We start from the raw sequence: 19,244 nt of genomic DNA, 5'->3' as shown, positions 1-19,244 counted from the left end.
AGGAGGCTCAGGGAGGAGTGTAGGAGGAGCCACGGGAAGTCCTTGCAGATTCCATTTCTTCTGTGGCCCCGGGGAGTCAGCTTTGAGCTCTGCTACCTGCGGGCGTGGGGGCAGAGGAAGCACAGGTAGCCCTCAAAAGCTCCAGGTGGGGAGCTCCTTTATGACAGACTACAAAAGCGTGGCATGTGTTTCTGAAAGCACGCAGAATAGTCCCCCCGATTCAAATACCAGGAACACCTACAACACCTAATAGAGGTTTCTAGAGGCAGCTTCACTACAAAACTCGTTGACTACCACTGCAGTTATTATTATCGGTAATCGTGCCGGCTCCATCAATAGCACGGCAGTTTATTCATGTCACATAGCAGCATTTATCACTTCCTGCCATGCATGATATACGAGTGTGGTGGGAGACGGGAGGGAGCACCAGCTTTGCAGTCAGCTAGGCTCTCGTGTTCAATTCTTACGGAGCCTCAGAGCCTCCTCTAGCTGGGCAACCCTGGGCCAGTGACTTCGCCTCTCGGAACCTGAGCTTTCTCTTTGTAATAGAACTCACACCAGCCCCTATTTCACAGAGCTGTTGAAAGAATTCCCAGAGACGATATACAAAGAATGATGGACACAGAGGAGCAAATGCCCAATAAACATTTGCGGGGAGAGTTCCCAAGAGCAGAGACACTTTTTTTTTTTTTTTATCCATTACAGAGTCTTGACTTAGATGCACCCTTCAATGGTGTTCGATAGTGTATCACCTTCCTTTCCAAATTTTTACTTCATTTGTTCTCTGACTTGTACTCCACAGTACATCAGGAATGATGTCATCAAAGCTTCAATCATACCACAGACAATGAAAATCTTTTTATTTCTGCCCATTTCTCTAAGGATAATGGCAAAAATCTTTGGGGGGGGGCGGTCTTGCCTGTGACCTACCCTGTTACTTCACCTCTTACCATGGTTCCCATCCCTCCTTCTGTCTCACCCACATGACCTATCAGCCCTTCATTCTTGCACTACCCCCAACGTAGGACCTTTGCACATGCTATTTTCTCCAACTGGAACATTCTTCCCTCCGCTCCCAGACTAGTAAACCTCTTCTCCTCCTTCGCAGTCATCCACCCCATACTTCCTCAGCAACAGCTCTCTGGGCCTCCCTGACCATGTTAAATCCCCCCTTGCATGATATCCTCCCTTTGGGGAGCTTACTATTTTTTATTATGACAGGACTTCGTATCTACCGCCCCATCTAGACCAGCTGGATGAAGGCAGGAAGTGTCTGGGTTTGCTCACCAGTTGGATCCCCACAGACCTTATATTCAAATGCTCTACCACTACCCCAGGACCTTGTGTAGAGCCCAGGAAATGTTGCTGAAAGGGTGAGAAGGAAGGTGAACCCGAAGGCATATTATCTCCACAGAAAACTTCCTGATAACTAGGGCACAGTGGGTATTATTGGTTTTTCAGATAGGATCCCGAGAGCCCCGAGGGGAAGGTTTGTCACCCATGGTCACACAGTCTTTAGGTGTGTCATGAATCTGTGATGAGAACCCAGGCCTTGCAGTTCTTGCCATCCCTGAGCTTATGCTCTAAAACCATTGTCCATAATTGGGGTGGAGGCTTCACAAAGACTTTCCCTCCCCCCCTTTCCTGGTGTTCAGAGGATCCCTGGTTCTTCCCACATCCACATTGCCTATCTAGCCCCATAGCTACATAGTTTAAAACTCTCTCAAAAGTTTGAGGGAGCTAAGCTCCTTCAACACTGACCTGGGAGAATTCTGTTTTGTAAGAGGTTATACTGTTGAGGTGAGTATAATTCACAAAGTGTAACCTTTGTTTCTGCCCTCTTGCCCTTACCCCCTGGGTTGAAACAAATCCAGAAGTTGAAGTCTTTTTTTTTTTTTAAGTTTTTTTTTTAAAGATTTTATTTATTTATTCGACAGAGATAGAGACAGCCAGCGAGAAAGGGAACACAAGCAGGGGGTGTGGGAGAGGAAGAAGCAGGCTCATAGCGGAGGAGCCTGATGTGGGGCTCGATCCCATAATGCCGGGATCACGCCCTGAGCCGAAGGCAGACGCCCAACCGCTGTGCCACCCAGGCGCCCCCAGAAGTTGAAGTCTTAATCGACCACCTGGAAGCAAATCAGTCAGCAAGTCAGCTCAGTTGCAAGAGATGACTTCCTTGAAAGGGAAATAGCTTTTGGTCCTTTTATTTTCTTGTTTCTAGTAAAGGACCACATCTGCGTTTTGTGTTTGTTTTGTTTTTAGTCTGTCCGCCGTCAGGCATTGGTGTTCTCTCACTTTCTCAGGAGCCAGTTCACCCAGGTATAGTCAGAAGTGCCCTTGAATTCAAAGAGGGAGTTAAAAGAGTGATGGGTCTTTGTTCATATTTGCCAGCAAGAGCTTCACGTGTGGGAATTGATTTAACTGCCTGATTCTTTGGCCCATGGGGAAGAAAACATTTGCTCAAATATTCTTATTCATTCATTAAACAAATAACCACTGAGTACACTTTATATATCAGTAAGATGACCATAGACTTCATTGTCCAAACTAGGACAGTTTTGACGTGACGGTATTATGTGGTTGGTACATGAAGACAACAGGTATATACCAACAGGTATAGATTTTCCCAGGTAAAGCAGGATGTCAATGAGTGCCCTATATACTAATGGCTGAATCTGGGCTCTTAGAATCTTGGGTGGTTATATATTTTCTCAAAATGCCCTTAAAAAATGAAGAAAAGGCCAGGATGGGGTCTAGACCTCCTAAGCCGCAGTATAAACGTGGATCGAAGTTGAACTAGATATTTCTAAAATTTGCCCACAACTTCCTTTTTAAACTATACTTCTTGTTTAAAACAAACAAGCAAGCAGCTTGGCACAACAGCTCTGGAAGCTACTGACACAGTAGATTCTAAGTCAGTTCCCCCAGGATGAGGCCACGTAGAGGGGCCAGGAAACAAAACCCCGAATCTATAAAGGATGAAATTGCCCATGAGGGCTAAATGATGGTGACCTCTTTTGAGAAGGAAGTAAAACTAGAAGGAATAGAAAAGGTAAAATACAACTAAAAGGAGCAGAGGAGACAGAAGTATGGGATTTATCAGTCTGCTGCTCTAACTCCAAGATTTTTAACTGTGGTTATGATGTTGTGTGTGATGATGAAGGACATAGCCATGCACACTTTTTTCCTGGTGAAGAGCTTTGGTTCTGAAGTGATTTGTTTCTCTTCCATCCCAGGTGCCTGTCCTGAGACCCATGGACCTGATGGTGGAGGCCACCCCACGAAGAGTATTTGCCAACGCACACACATATCACATCAACTCTATATCAGTCAACAGCGACTATGAGACCTACATGTCAGCTGATGACCTGAGGATTAACCTCTGGAACTTTGAAATAACCAATCAAAGTTTTAGTATCCTTTCCTGGGCCAATAACCAGTTGGCTTGAATCATAAGTATTCAGGTATGAACAGGCTTGGGGGGAAGTAGAAAAGAAAGCAGCCATCACTACACAGCACTCCTAGCGCTTGTGGAGGACTGTTCCCTTTTAAATTATGTTGGCATCCATCCTTCATCCTAACAAACTTAGAGAAGTGTTGAATTACTGACATAGTGGTCCAGGACTGCCTCTGGTTTGGAACTCAGAGTCAGTTCGTTGGCACAGAGGCATTTGTGTGTCATGAATTCAAGTCAGTTGCAACTTTATCAACTATGAAATAAGACCCCAGAATTCAGTTAGGTTTTCTTCCTCTTGTGAAAGGATTTGTAAATGGCCTGTGTGGGCAGTGTAGACCACAGGTACACATGAGATGGTTTGTATCAGCGTGGTGAAAATAATACTGGCTGCCATTTATTAAATTCCAAGCACTACAATGGGAACTTCATGCATTGAATCTCATTTTGAGAAGTGCACGTATCATAGTTTTATAGCTTGATGAATTTCCACAGAGCACACCTGTGTAAACAGCATCCAGATCAAGAAACCAAACTTTGTTAGCAATCCTCATGTCCCCATCATGCTTGCTTCTAGTCTCCATACACCAAAGGTATACTTGATAAACAACCCCTAATGTAAATAATACTGTCCCCTATTTAGCTAAAATCGAACGACATCAAGAAAGTTGTTGAATCAGTGTCTGAGCCAACATTCGAATCCCACTATAATGACCCTCTGTTTCACAATACAGCTGGGTCATTTATTCACTACCTCTCCTGTGGTCCATCCCACCACAATCTGACTCCTCGCCTGAATTCTCCGTCTCAGGTAATGCTTTCTCTGCCCAGGCAGCTGAGAACCTGATCTAGGAGTCAGTATGGATTTTTTTTTCTCTCACTCACCGGCCTCCCTACCCCTGAACCAATCTGTGAGCCCCCGGTAGTGCTTACTCTGAAATACCTCGAATCAGCTCCTTGCTCTCGCCCTCCACTCCTACCGCCCTACACGAGCACAGGCCACTACCCCCTCATCCATGTGACTGCAATAATCTCCTGTTTAGTCTTCCTTTTTTCTTAATCTTCTACATAGTTCATGTTCCCATAACAGAGTGGGCCTTTCAGTATTTGATTCACATTTCATCCTTCCGCTGCTTCAAACATCTAGTAGCTTCCCAATGAATTTAGAATAAAATCCATGTTCTTTCCCTTGAACATTATCTGGGCCCTGCCTCCCTCTTTGATATCCTATCATATCACTCTCCCCAAATTCATTCTTCTTCAGCCAGTTCACCTCTTCTCTGTTCCTGGATTAACTTTGTTCTTCTGTCTCTTTGTATTTGCTGTTCCTTCTTTCTGGAGTCTGTCCCCAGAGTTCATGTGGCTAACTGCATGTCATCATTCAGCTTCAATCTAATGTCACCTCCTCAGAGTTCCTTTTTCCATTTACTGCCAAGTAGCGCCCCATAGCCCTCTATCCCTCTTACCTTCACAGCACATATCACTGTTTGAAATTTGTGTGTGTGTCAATTTTGGGTTTCCCCATATTTGAGTGTAATTTCTGTGAGAGAAGGGATCTTTGTATGATCTATTCCTGTATCTGAGTACCTAAAACATTCTGAGACACAGAGAATACCATTTTGGTTGGGCAGGTCAAGTTTGAAGTGCGATAAGTCACTGAAGTAGAATTATCCAGTAGACAGTTGATCATGAAATTCTTTTTTTAAGATTTATTTATTTGAGTGAGAGAGAGAGAACAAGCTGGGGGAGGGGCAGGAGAGGAACAGGCAGACTCCCTGCTGAGTGGGGAGCCTGACTCGGGGCTCAATCTCACAACCCCAAGATCATGACCTGAGCAGAAACCAAGAGTTGGGTGCTTAATTGACTAAGCCTCCCAGGTGCTCCAGTGATCATGAAATTTAACCTGGAAATTTCACTTTAAGAGCACGTTGGTTATAGTAAAGCGCTGAATGTTTTGTTAAAAATAGACCGCTTAGTGGCTCAAACACATAAAAGATGCTTTCTTTTATAAAGTCCATTATGATGATCCCTACCAGCAAGCAACCTCCTCCAAACTGTGAATCAGAGAAATAGGTCCTTCCATCTTGCAGCTCCCCACTGTCCCAACCTTACCTGCAGTCAGGACAGCAAAAGGAAAGATTGCAGAGAACCGCATACGGGAGGCTCTTTGGGGCCAGGCCCTAAAATACCATGAATTCCATTGGTTAGAAGTCGGTCACATGGCTACCTCTAACTGCAAAGGAAGCTGGGAAATGTAGTATAGCTATGCATATAAGAAAAAAAAAATTTACTTGGTCTTGGTACACAGCTAGCTAGTCTCCACCACAGAAGAGTGCTTGGTAGTTGCCTAAGGTGCTTTTTTGAGTTTTTATTTAAATTCCAGTTAGTTAACATGCAGTGTAATATTAGTTTTGGGTGTATAATATGGGTGATTCAGCAATTTCGTACATCACCCAGTGCTCATCACAAGTGCTCTCCTTACTCCCCATCACCTGTTTCACCCGTCCTCCCACCCACCTCCCCTCCAGTAACCGTTACTTTGTTCTCTCTGCGTAAGAGTCGGTTTCTTGGTTTGCCAAGACATTCTAAGGAAGGCAGCTTTAAGCAAGCAATGGCAGTGACGGAGGCACTAAGACCTGACCCTCAGAACCATGACTGGCCCCTGTCGTTGATCACAGAGCAGACACTACCTACTATCTGAGCCTCAGAGAGCCTGCATACAGATTTTGCCTGGAAGTATGGCTGCTAATAGAATGAATGTGGGTTGTGGTTCCCTTTCTCCTTTTACATCTTTTCCAAGAGCCAGGAATCTGCTCAGACTCGGCTGCTGTCACTCTGAGCGCCTGCTGTCCCCAATCTAGGTGACATGTTTTCTAGATTTGCCTCTAGGCCTTCAAGAGCGAGGGGGGTTTCTTTAGGCATTTTGGGAGACAGCTGCCTTGGGGAGAATGCAAAGGGGAAATATTAATAGCACAATTTAGGTGATATTCTGCAGATGTGTGACAGCCTGCCAGATGCTGGCATACAAATGAGACTGTGCCATTCACCCTTAAAGCAGCCATATGTAAAATAATCATTGTCATCATGAGAATGATGATCGCTGATATCTCTATAGTTCTTTTCAACCAAACCGCCTTAAGCGCTAAGCTGACGGTACAAACTGGGACCCTTTTGCCTCTTGTCACTGAAGTGTAGCCACCTCTGGGGTAGGAAGCGGCCAGCTTTCAAAACACCCTCAGAAAAACACCAATCAGGAGGCAGCTCTTACTAAATCATATGTTGTTTAGCACCATTTCTGTAATTCCTCTTATCCACAATGAAGGCTGGAAAACATGGTTCAGAATGGAATAATGGGGGTTCCCAGAGCATGGTAGGAGTACCACTGGGGAGGTAGTCAAGGTGCTTCTAAGCACTATGTGGACTTTCTCATTTTCAAAATTAGTATTTATGATCATGACTACTAGAAAATACAGCTATCATATCAGTCTGATGATTTCATAGATACTGAAAAATCCACTTAAATTACAAAGTAAGTATATGTAAAGAAAATAGTAAGATAAGTAAGTAAATAGTAAGATAAGTGGTCTTGCAGTCTGGCTAAAAAATAAGTCATGACTTCCACTGCCTGGCATTTGGTATGACACTGGCATTATGGTTGTGAACACAGGCTGTGGAGTTCTAGAAGCTCTGAAAGTCCTGAAGTTCACACTCAGCTCTACCACTTGCTGAGCTTGGTAACCATGTAAGCTTAACATGGTTCTTAATTTATCCAACCCTCTGTTTCATGATCTTTAGAGAGGAGCTCTATCAAAGAGGATTATGAGAATTTTTTTAAAGATTATATTTTATACATTTATATTTAAAAGATTTATATTTTTAATATGCATATGTGGATAAATTTTATATATACAATTGACCCATGGACAGCATGGGTTTGAACTACATGGGTCCACTTACAGATTTTTTTTTTGATAAATGCAATACAGTACTATAAATGTATTTTTCTCTTCCTTATGATATTCTTTTTTTTTTAATTTTTTTTTATTTATTCGACAGAGATAGAGACAGCCAGCGAGAGAGGGAACACAAGCAGGGGGAGTGGGAGAGGAAGAAGCAGGCTCATAGCAGAGGAGCCTGATGTGGGGCTCGATCCCATAACACCGGGATCATGCCCTGAGCCAAGGCAGACGCTTAACTGCCGTGCCACCCAGGCGCCCCCCTTATGATATTCTTAATAATGTTTTATTTTCTCTAGTCCCCACATTGTTCAAGGGTCAACTGCATATAAAATATATCCATATATGCTTAGGCCAGTATCCTGCTAAATGAATGATAAACAGTTTACAAAACAAGGATGATTATCATGGGGAAAAAAAGAAAACTAAAAAAGTTGAATGTTAGTATGGCGGATTCTATTCTGCTGATTTCATTTCTAGGTCATCTCCATTCTAGACTCCTCCTTTGGTTTTGCAATTGGATGCTCTTTTCAAGATGTTGCTCATTATATCCTAGTTACCACATATTTGCAGGGTCTCTGGGGTCCAGGGCCTTGTGTTCAACACCAGATCAGATTGAAGCATTCCTGGCCCCGTGACAGCTTGAATCCTTTCCCTTCCCTCCATAGCCGGTCTGTCCTTGTCTTATGTAACAGGTTCTGTCTTGAAGTGGTCAAACTTTGGCCTTAATGGGTTAACTACTTTAGGACAATAATAACTCATTGCTAGATTAGTGATTTTCTAGGGCCAGAAGCAGCCCTAACTTTTCAAATTAGTTTTCTGTGGTATAATTAGGATCTTTTGAACTCTCTTCTCAGGACTAAGAATGAGTTCACCTGGGCCTTTACCTAGTCCAATATGGGACCTATTGATAGGCCCCTGTTAAGTAAAAGTAAAGATACAGCCCTCAACAGCTGTATTCTGAGTACCTAGTCTGTGCCAAGCACTGCACTAAAGCCATGGGGATACTAAAGTGAAAAGAAATTTTCTGCTTTCAGAATGACATTCATCAAATAATCACACTAATGAGCATATAATTACAAACAGAAGAAAGCCCTGTGAGGAAAGGAAATACAGTTGTGTGAATGCTTCCTTTTTGAAATGATTCAGATGAGGCAATAAAAGAAGACTTTGCAGAAGAATTGATTATTGAGTTGAGATCTGAAAGAGCAAGAGTATGAGCTCACTTGGCAAAGAGGTGGGGAGAGATAGGTCCAGCATGTACAAAGGGCATGTGGCAGAAGGGAGGATGACAGTGTTGGGGGAACTCTAAAAAGGCCATTGTGACTGGAGCCCAGAGAATGTGGTGGAGCATGGTGTAAGGAAGGCTAAAAAGGTCAGCAGAAGCCGCATCTTACGGAAGTCTGGTCTCTGGACATGAGACAGAGCATCTCTGTGAGGGAAGACATCTGGACTCACAGGGTGCTTCATTACTGACCTTGGTCTCAGCAGCCCTGTATATCGGTTTCATTTGTCAACTGAGCTGAGGCCCTTTTGGACTTGATTCCCTGCGCGGGGGTTGGTATAACCTCAACTATTGGCATCTGTCTCCCTGTAGTACCATGGACAGCGGCCTTCCTTTTAATATGGTGGGATCCTGCCTGGCAGGCTTTGAAGGAAACTGTAGGGCCTGATACAAGTTCATCTCCCTTGTCGCTGCTCTGGCTTCCATCCATAAATGTACATATGACTGTGAGACTGACATTTCGTGTAAAATGAGAGCATTCCAGTGACACCGCCGGCACACTGGCCCACGTGTGCCAGGGCAGCCTCCTCCTTCCTGTGTTACACGCAGCCTTGGTGGGTTTTCGAAGGCCTGCTACTTTGCTTGTGTGGCTGCTGCCCCTCTGTGTCTGCCATGCCTGGGCTTTATGAGATGAGGGATTTCCCTCTGCACGGGGAAAGCCCCTTGGACCTCATGGTGTCAGAGGAGAGGGCAAGAAAGCAGCTAGGCAGAGTTCTTGGGCTTTCTGAGATTCCTCAGAGCAGTATAGCTTAGTATGTTAGGAATGCTTCGTAGTTAGTAGTAGTTAGCGTAGTATTTAGACTCAGGAGTCACAGTTACTGGACTTGAATCTGGTTTTATCTCCTAAAATCTGTGTGACCTTGACAAGTTGCTTAACATCTCCCTGACCCTCCATTTCCTCATCATTTAATGGAGATAATAATACAAGAATCTTGTAAGGTTGTTGTGGGTATTAAATGAGATCATCATGTCAGTTTCTTAGCCAAGCACCTGGCACAGAGAGGAGGCTTAATAAATCGTGGCTATTATGATCTGTAACACTTCCCCAGTCCCCTGTTCTTCTAATCTAGTTGCCTGGCTCCCATTCTTTGCTAAGAAAACCACAAGCGAAATGATTTACAGTATCCAGGCCTAGCATCTTGACCTATTATTGACCTACTATGGATTTTCTGCATTTTCAAAAACTATGCCTAGAGAAGGCTGCTGAGTCAGAGTGAATTTAAGTAAAATCCATAGACATTTATTGAACACTTACTATGTGTACTGGAAATACCAAGATGAATAAAACTCCATCCCTGATATTATGGCTCTTATAATCTGAAGGGTAGATGAATCAGTGAGAGTTCAACCAGAGAAGCAAAACTCTTGGGGGATCAGCGTGTGTGTGTGTGTGTGTGTGTCTGTCTGTCTGTCTGTCTGTCTGCAGAGAGGGAGAAAGGAGAGGAGGGATAGGGAGAGAGACTGACTTATTATAATGAATTAACTTTGCAGTTGTGTGGCTGGCCAAGCAATTCTGGGATCTGTAAGGCAATCAGTCAGGAATGGAAAATCTCACGTAGGCTGGAAGAGCATGAGCATCATTTGAAGCTTGTCCACACATGGCAGTCAGGAAGAGAGAACAAGTGTGGACCCAGCAGCCTTTGGAAGTCTCTTCCTCAGGGAAGGCCTAAGCTTTCCTTTAAATATCTTCCAACCGATTAATTCATTATCCCGCCTGGGATAATGTTCCTTTGATGAACTTAAAGTGATCCTATTGGGGCCTTTAATCACATCTGCAGAATTTCTTACAGTCGATTCCCTTACCATAGCACTTGGATTTGTGTTTGAATAAGTGGGAGAAGGGGTGCGTGTGTGTGAGAGAGAGATACACAACAGCTGCTTCCTCTCTTCTGTCCTCCAACCTTCCTGAGCCCATGTTAGCCCACCATAACCAGAAACATCCTACAGAGGGAACACTAAGGATTCGGCCTACCCAGGTTGACATATCACAAAACCAGCAAGGCGAGTATGTGGACAGAGGGAGACAGACATGTCACCATACTGGGAAGATGAGACTAACAGTGTTTGGAGCTTGTATTACGTACCAGCTATGTTCTACACGTCATCTATGGCAGTTTTCTGCCTCTTTTGGTAGATGAGTTAACAAGTTTGTTCAAGTTGTTCAAGTTTCAGGATTATATAACTGGTTATAGACTTGGGGATTAAAATCTCTGTCGCGCTTACTCCATACTCCAGTGAAACATACTCTATCTCACCGTCTCAGATTACTCAGTTAGTACTAATAATATGGATCAGGGGTTAGATGTATTCAAGGGGTGAGGGTGCACAAGATAGGGAGAGTCATGAAGGACAGGCTAGAATGCATCATAAAGAAAGTAACATCTGAGCTGACGTTTGGAGGAAATACTGGGTGTTTTCTGATGGTGGAATCAAGCTCCATGTCATGTGAATAGTAGAGAGTCTGTGGTTATGGGATTTTCAAGCCCCCCCCCCCAAAATCAGTACGGTCGTCTCAGCACAGTGTCCTTTGTAGCTTCTAAGCAGTGACTAATACGGCACTGTGTGTCTCTTCGTCAGTCTCTCCTATTGAGCCCAGCAACTGGCAAACCCTCCATCAATATTTGCACATTGGCTTTTTTTAAGCTCTTAAAAGAGGAATATCCCTTGGAGTCCTCTTCAGAGATTGCCAGTGTCTTATCATCAAGTAACACATCCATTCAGCTAAAAAGATCTGGATACTTTGTAATAAGTACTTAATATCCAAAGATTACATTCAAACTTTGCAAAGGAAAAAAAAGAAAGAAAGAAAGAAATTCGTGTTCCCTAAAAGGAAATCCAACTCCAGTGTGGTTAAGGCTGTTACCCACCTTCAGTACCGGCTGACTCTAACTGCGGCAGCATGGAAAACTTGAACTGTTCTTGAACATGGGTGTCTTTCCCGAGTGAACATAGACTCTGCTCTCTAGCCTGGCGTGCAGAAAGGCCTCCTGTTTGGCTTTTCTGCCCTTGATTGGCTTAGGCAGGGCTTAGAAAGGAAATGAAACAAAACAAAAACAAACAAAAAATCTTGTCATTATCAGCAAAATCAGCACTGATAAAGACAGAAGCATACAAGGACATCAGCTTCAAAAGCCCACAAAACTAATGCATAGAAAGCTATCTGTGGAAAAATAAGTGGGTTTTTTTTTGAGATATGGGATTATTCAGTCTACTATAAATCCATTTAATAACTTTCTCCATGAAATTATTTCATAATCAAAATTCTCAGAGGTTATTGGAGTAAATAAGATTATGCCCATTCAAAGGTGAAAAAATTGAAACCCAGAAAGAGAAAATGACTTTCACATGTTCTGCGAGCAAAACAGACTTGGAAACAAAATTGAATTCCAATCTCCAGACCCAGTTTTGTTAAAATCAGGATATTTATCACAGTATCATCTTGAACTTTACCCATGGTGATGAGGCTCCTGGTCTCTCACCTCTCTCAGATAGTTCTAACACGAGAAAACCACTTTTTTATGTTTAATGTTTAAAAATAAGTATTTATTGTGGAGATTATTAGAATCACCTATAATCTCACCACTTAGTTTTGGTTGTATATACAGGGGATTTAAATCACAATTTTAACATCATGCTAGCTAATTCAACTATAAGGGCTGAGAAAAATAAATAAATAATAAAAGGGGGAAAAAAAAATCTTTATTTATCCAGGAAGCCTTCTTCTGTTCAGCCTAGGACATACACACACCCTGTCCACCCACACACGTACCATTTCTCTCTCTCTTCCCTGCTTTCTTTTTCTGCTTAGCAGTTATCACTCTCTAGTATATTACGTATTATATTTATCTGCCTTGCTTCATGACCATGTCCCCTGCTAGGATACAGGCTTCACAGATCTGGGGGATTTTTGGTCTGTTTTGGTCAAGGCTGTATACCCTGTACCCAGAAAAGTACTAGCAGGTTCTTTGTAAACATTTGTGGATTTACACGAAAGAATGAATGATTGAGCGAATGGTAAGGGTAAATTACCCTTCGTAAACTAGAGTTACTAAAGGGTAACTTACATGCTGACCTTCCATCTAATCCCTATAAGATACCACATTTCCTTCCACTCTGTGTTCTCTCTCTCTCTTTGTGTCTCTCTCTCTCTGTGATTTTTTTTACATGACTCTTGTCAGACTGTGTATATGTTTTGTATCTAACTTCTCTCAATAATATATATATATAATACCTTGTCTTTTTCTGTCCTGAAATACTACATGATTAAAAGAAAATGTGGAAATAGTAACTGATAATTGAAAATTCATAGACCCACCCAGATAAAACTATTACATTTAGTATCTTCCCTTTTAGCTCATCATTTTCGGAGTATAAGTTTTAAGTTACGTTATGATCATGCCACAGATATGGTGTTTCATGGCTTTTAACAGACTTGGAATTACATTGCAAAAATCGATTTAATGAAGTAAATCAAAATTTACTTAATCGTTTCCCTATTTCTGTATATACAGTTTATTGTCAATCTCTTTCTTTTATCATGTTGCAGTAGACTTTTTTTTTTGGTAGAAAGCTTTTTCCAAATTGGAGATGAAGGAAATGACTTTTGAATGGCCCCCGTGCTACCCCTTAGCGTCCTGCCATTACCCTCTCCATTCCCTCACCCCACTGATGATGTAATTTATGACTCTGGCTTCTTATTTGTTTGAAGCCAATCCCTGAAGGGGTGACCTCCCAGTGTCTTCAATTATTATCTTAAACGATGCCTTAGGCCCTGCCTGGCACAGCGATGCCCTCACCTTCCCTCCTTCTGCCTTCCAAGCATGGAGCTCAGCTGCCAAACTAGCTGTGCCCCCTCCTGTCCTCAGAGCTGCCTCCAGAGTCCCAACAGAGAAGCAGATTAACCCCTTTTGTTAGGAGAGGTAATTTGTCTGGGCTCAGCATTAATAAGGAATGCCATAAGCAGTTGGGGTCAGGAAGAACAGATCTGTCAAGCCCCAGGGTTAATTTAATAGCAAACTGTTGGCTGTCTGCCTTGTATATTAGCCATGAATCCAGGGCTATGTTTTGCTTTTGCCATTTAGTTCTTTGGGACAACAGGGAAATAATTTGGATAGAAAGCTCTGAAGCATAGGGAAGAGAAAATTGACTGTCAAAATGCATCATTCCGTTTTCAAGATAATACAGGAAGCCACGCACTGCTTATCTCTTTTCTCTTTCCCTCCCAGCATGAAGGACAAAACCACATATGCTGAAGGCGTGCATCTCCCTTTAGAGCAGAGTAAGCGGAAAGGCCTGGGTTTCTGGATGATGCAGATGGGAAATACCCCATTCCATCATCCCCATCAGCCACTGAATTTTTGGTAACTAGTCTCCTCCCTCATGTTTTTAGAACTCAGCAAATCCTCCATCAGTGAATAGTTCAAGAAATCCCATATGTTTCTGTCCCAGTTTATGGTTCAAAAAAGAAAAAAAATACTTATCACATCATAGGACACAGGAATCACGAGACAGATGCAGTGTCCAAATTCTGATTCTGAAAAATGTGGCCACGAAAGTGGTCAGTGAATTAACACAGGCTGCCCTCTGGGATCAGCGAGAAGGAGCTTCCAGAGAGCCAGAATCACTCCGGTCAGAATGGCTGTCTCTGGAAGGGCCCTTCCTCAGGGGAGGGAGAGTAGTGTGTGGTCAAGAACCCAGGCTCTGAAGCCAGACAGACTGGGTTTGAATCCCAGCTCTGCCCCCTGCCAGTCCTGTGACCTTGGTTACTTCACCTCAATTACTGCGTCTTCCTCTGCTGGAGAACAGGCCTGTTAATAGCACTGACCGCACAAGGCTGAGATGAAGGTCAAATGAGACAATGCGTGGCAGTCGGTAAACATTAACTGTTGCCCATTACCCTCTTCTTGTCCTTGTCATCACGGTTATTAAAGACAGGGTTAGAGTCATCCCTGAACCCTGAAGAGTCAGACATTCTAGTCAAAAGGGTGATGCTTGGAGATGAGGGACCATGGGGAGGCTTACAAGTCCAGCTTGGGTGGGAGGGAGGGAGCCTGGATCCAGAGGAAGCAGCCCGAGGCAGACTCCGTGTGCACAGCCCCCGGGGTGCTGTTCTGGACACCGAGGGGGTGTTCCTTCCTGCTCTCACAGATATCTTTAAGCACTTCGTCTTCACACGTTCTGACTTCGGGGCTTTATTTTTAGGTAAGAAAGAAATAACAGGAGATGTGACACTTCCCCATCCCACACAGCCAAGATCCCTTCCAGTGAAGCTTGTTTTTAGAGCTCTGCTGCTAGAGGTGGAGAAAGCTGACACCAGATTTTCTAGCCCTATTTTAGGAAAAGAGAAACAAGCTCCCTGGCACGGTAGGCTCTGGAGGCTCTTTCCGGAGGGCGATGGGATCTGACAGCAGCTACACACTAACCTCTGCTCGCCCTATCCCGAGCTGAGCTGTGGCTACCCGCCCGGGGCAGGAGGGCAGGAGAGAATGTCCGAGATGCAGCTTGGGGCCTCCCGGGGGGCACAGCCTCCTGGTCTCCAGTGTGTGGTGCTAACTGCTGTCATATTTATAACTCAGGCAGCAGCTGACTTGAGAGGTAGTCTTTTGAGTCCAGGGAACCTGCATGCTCTGGAGACCCAAGTCATATTTGCATCTGGGTTTGGTGGGGGAAACCGTAGTAAAATGTAGTGTTAGTTGAGTCTCAAACTAATTGTAGAAAGCCCCAACAGGGCTTATAAGAGATCACTGAAGGGGAAAGAGGCACAACCAACTCCCGAGTCTTTATTGCGACAGATCTCCTGCGGGAGCATAGGTGACGTGCAGGAACGGATGACTGTCGGGGCTGTGTGACTAAAAATACAAGCGCATTTCCTTGTACCTCATGTATGCTCTAGGGAGGGGACTGTGCTACTAACTTTATGGGAAGCATAAAAGGTTTTCCTCCCTCCCAGCCTAATGGCAGCCTGTGTTGCGTTACTCCTTGTCGAATCAATGCACTGTTTCCCAACACGGGATGGACAAGCTCCCTGCACAGATGTAAACATTTTTTATTTTAATTGATATGCATTTATTTCATCTACATTATTTAAAATGTAACTAGCTCCTTCGACCCATGATTTTATGAATGTTGGGTTACAGCTGAGACAAGGCTAAGGAAACAAAGGGAGTCGATAGAAGCTGATCGGAAGGACACATGTTAAGCAGATACCAGCTGGTGAGGTACACATGGGGCACAATCACGAAGGTGGCTCAAAAGTGATGAAGTCTAGGAAAAGTGGGAATCGCTTTGGTCAGCTTTCCCATGGGACAGCATCTATGTCACGAGGTCAGTTCCTTTGCAGGAAGTTGCAGGTCCTCAGACAGCGCCTCAGCCAAGTGCCCCCAAACTGCACGCAGGTCCCCTGAGCTCCAGGACGGCACAGACCTATTCCCTCCCACGTGCCAGACATCCTCCTGAAGGTCCTTGTGCCCATTGAGTCACCTCCATAATTCAAAGGGCCGATGTTTCATTTCAATATACAAGGATGTGGTCTTGAAAAATGGAGTTATAATAATTCTTGATCAGAAAGGAAAATATTGTGGAAAAACAGATGATAAAGGTATATTCCATGGGAGGCTGAAACCGTCCCGCTGTATACTGGAGGGCTTTTCTCCAGGTGCTTAAACTCCCAGCCAAGCTGTAAAGGCAAATCACAGCTTATGGAAGCTTGAGGTCCTATGTATCTTCAGTGAGAGAAATTTTGCATAATTCCTCGAGAGCACAGGTTTTACACCTGGGAGGAAATGCTGGTGCCGCCCGTCCGGCCGTGGGACACGGGCAGGCCCCCCTCCACCCCTGACAAATGGCGATAAGGAAAGGACAGGTTATAGAGCTGTTCTGAGGATTAACTGAACTAAAGTACACGATCTGCTTTGCACGGCAATGGGCCTATCGTCAGTGCTCACTAAATGGCAGTAGCAGCCGCTATTATGCTCACCGCGCGTTATTAAAGAAGATCTCAGGGATTTCGTGGAACAGGGTTCGCAGGCCACCGTGGATATCATTTATCAGCCCAGGAGTCTGGGGAAAGGTTCAGGTAAACTGAATTATTTAGTCGGAATGGGGCTAGCTTCTTCACACTGTTGTCAAAGGAGAAATGAAGTCGTTGCTGCTCAGCACATTTTAACGTGTTAGCGTGAGCAGATAACGTTGATGGTCGGTGGGACGTGTTCTCCGTGCTGTGGAGGACGAAATACTCCTAAGGGGCCAGGAAACCTGAGTGCTAATGATGCCTCTGAGCCCTGGGCCTCCCCGGGCCTCCCTGGTCCCCCTCTGCCAAGACCAGTAAGCCCCAGCCACGTGCTGGCGGCGTCACCCGGAGGACTCCCTGTGTGCGGGAAATGCTCGCAGGTTCCACGAGCACCAGCGCGTGCGGCTCCTCGGTCCTGAGGCCCTGCCCGCTCGTCCCGGTGCCATCCTTGACCCGCCTGCGCCAGATATCGTGGACATTAAGCCGGCCAACATGGAGGAGCTCACGGAGGTGATCACGGCGGCCGAGTTCCACCCGCACCACTGCAACAGCTTCGTGTACAGCAGCAGCAAGGGGACCATCCGGCTGTGTGACATGAGGGCGTCGGCCTTGTGTGACAGGCACAGCAAATGTGAGTAGCGAGCCGCGCACGTGGAAGGGGTGCACGGGGAGGGCGGGGTGCGCGGGCCCCAGGCCCCTGACCTGCGGGAGGAGGAGGGGAGAACCAAGAGGACTTGGGTCCCCCTCTCCACCTGACACCCCCTGGCAGCCAAGTCCAGGCATTGGCCTGACTCCGGAGTCCATGCCGCGTCTGGTGTGTTGGTACACGTGAACCCTCGCGTTCAGTTCCACCAGCGGTCGCGTAAGGCTGTGGAATCCAGAGGCGAATGAGACGTGACCCCTGTCACATCACCTTGCATCCTGACCCGAATTATGGTTTAAAATCGCTCCGGCTGCTCTGGGGAGAATGAGCCTGAGGAGTTACCGGAAGGGGGACCAGTTTGGGGATCACTGTGATATGCTGGCGGGGGTCAGGGGATGAGCGTGGCCTGGACAGGGGCGCTGGCGTGCGGGTGGACAAGGGGCCTGGTGGCTTGTGGACAGATTGTGGTGGTGGAGCTCACAGGGCCTGCTGGACCGTGTGAGAGGCCGAGAGTACGCAGGCAGTCACGGACGGTGGTCGGGGATGGTGACAAGGTTAGTCATATTCTGCGCATTTAAAAGTTGCTGAGAGAGTACGTCTTTAAAAGTTCTCTTCTCCAGAAAAAGAATTTGTAACTCTCTGCGGTGATGAATGTTAACTAGGCTTATTGCTGATTATTTTGCAATGTCTACATATATCAAATCATTATGCTGTATACCTGAAGCTAATACAATGTCGTATTTTGATTATGTATCAATTAAAAAAAAAAATAGCACCTGCAGGAGGGGGTCAGTGGCTTCCTGGAGAGGGTGTGGCTCTGGGAACCAGAACTCTAGAAGTCCCAGTGGCCTGAGTGGGCAGCAGGGAAAAGCTTCAGAGAAAGGGGATGGGTTAACCAAAGGACAGCCAAATTCATAGGCCAGGGTCGTGCTGGTTTTGAAGGCATAGTGGGAGAGAAGTAGCTCCAAACTAGTGGGGACTGAGTGCTTAGAAGCCAAAGGCTCTAAGACCTCTGTGAGCGGGTGAAGCCTGCTGGCACTGACAGCGAGTGCTGGGGTAGACGGGATGGGCCTGGAACTTTCTAGAAAAGAAACTGCTCCCAGAGTAGAACTGCCTGGAGGCAGTGATCGTCCATGTCGAGTGTCAAGCTAAGTAACATGCAGCTGCCAATATGTTTAGGCAAGAGCTCTTTTTGTCCCCCCATCACCTTTGCTCAGTGCTTTTTAGCCTGTACAGTTGGCTGTAGAGACCCAGAAATTAAGACTTTCTCTCCCATAGTCCCAGTTTCCAATTTCAATCCCTGTCTGACATGACTGATAGGATGACAGTGTCAGTGTATGGCCAGGAGAGGGGTGCATGTCTGCGTCATTTTCATCATTTTTGCTTGCTCTTTAGGCATGAGAAGTATCGCACGGGAGAGCTGGTGTGTAGAGTGTAGTGGAGTGTAGACTGTGGGTTCTGGAGCCGCAGAGACCCAGGTCAGAGACCAGCTTCACCCCTCCTGAGCTGCCTGACTTTGTCCAACTTTCCCTAACCTTTCTGAGCCTGTTTTCTCATATGCAAAATAGGTAAAACAGTAACTTCCATCGTATGAGTTTGTCATGGGGCCTAGATGAACTATTAACAATTGTGTATTCTATGCTTATGGCAGATTTCAATTCCAATTATCTACATTTCAAGTGCTCAAAAGCCACCTGTGGCTCAGAGCTATCATATTAGTACCTATCTAGGACATTTCCATCACGGCGGGAAGTTCTATTGGAGAGTGTCTCTCTAGACTTGTAGCTCTTTGGACCTATTCTGTCTTGTTCATAGCTGTTTCCCCCAGCATCTCAACCAGGGCCTGGCACATGATAGGTAATTAATAAATATTTGCTCCTGTGGGTGCTGGCACTGAT

General features: G+C 45.1%; 1 protein-coding gene across 7 annotated transcripts in view; it reads left to right on the top strand.

Annotated features, from left to right (window-relative positions):
* Positions 1-19,244, top strand: part of PPP2R2B (protein phosphatase 2 regulatory subunit Bbeta) — a 453,368-nt gene that overhangs the window by 396,267 nt on the left and 37,857 nt on the right. For all 7 annotated transcript variants that reach the window (XM_034656222.1, XM_034656221.1, XM_034656220.1 and 4 more), the window contains 2 exons: positions 3,237-3,414; positions 17,170-17,334. In XM_034656222.1, coding sequence (XP_034512113.1) covers positions 3,237-3,414; positions 17,170-17,334 — 343 coding nt within the window. The remainder of the gene's footprint in view (positions 1-3,236; positions 3,415-17,169; positions 17,335-19,244) is intronic.

Source organism: Ailuropoda melanoleuca, chromosome 3 (genome assembly GCF_002007445.2).
Source record: "Ailuropoda melanoleuca isolate Jingjing chromosome 3, ASM200744v2, whole genome shotgun sequence".
Classification (NCBI taxonomy): domain Eukaryota; kingdom Metazoa; phylum Chordata; class Mammalia; order Carnivora; family Ursidae; genus Ailuropoda; species Ailuropoda melanoleuca.
Note: the sequence above shows the minus strand (reverse complement) of the source record. Positions and strands in the feature narration are given on the sequence as shown.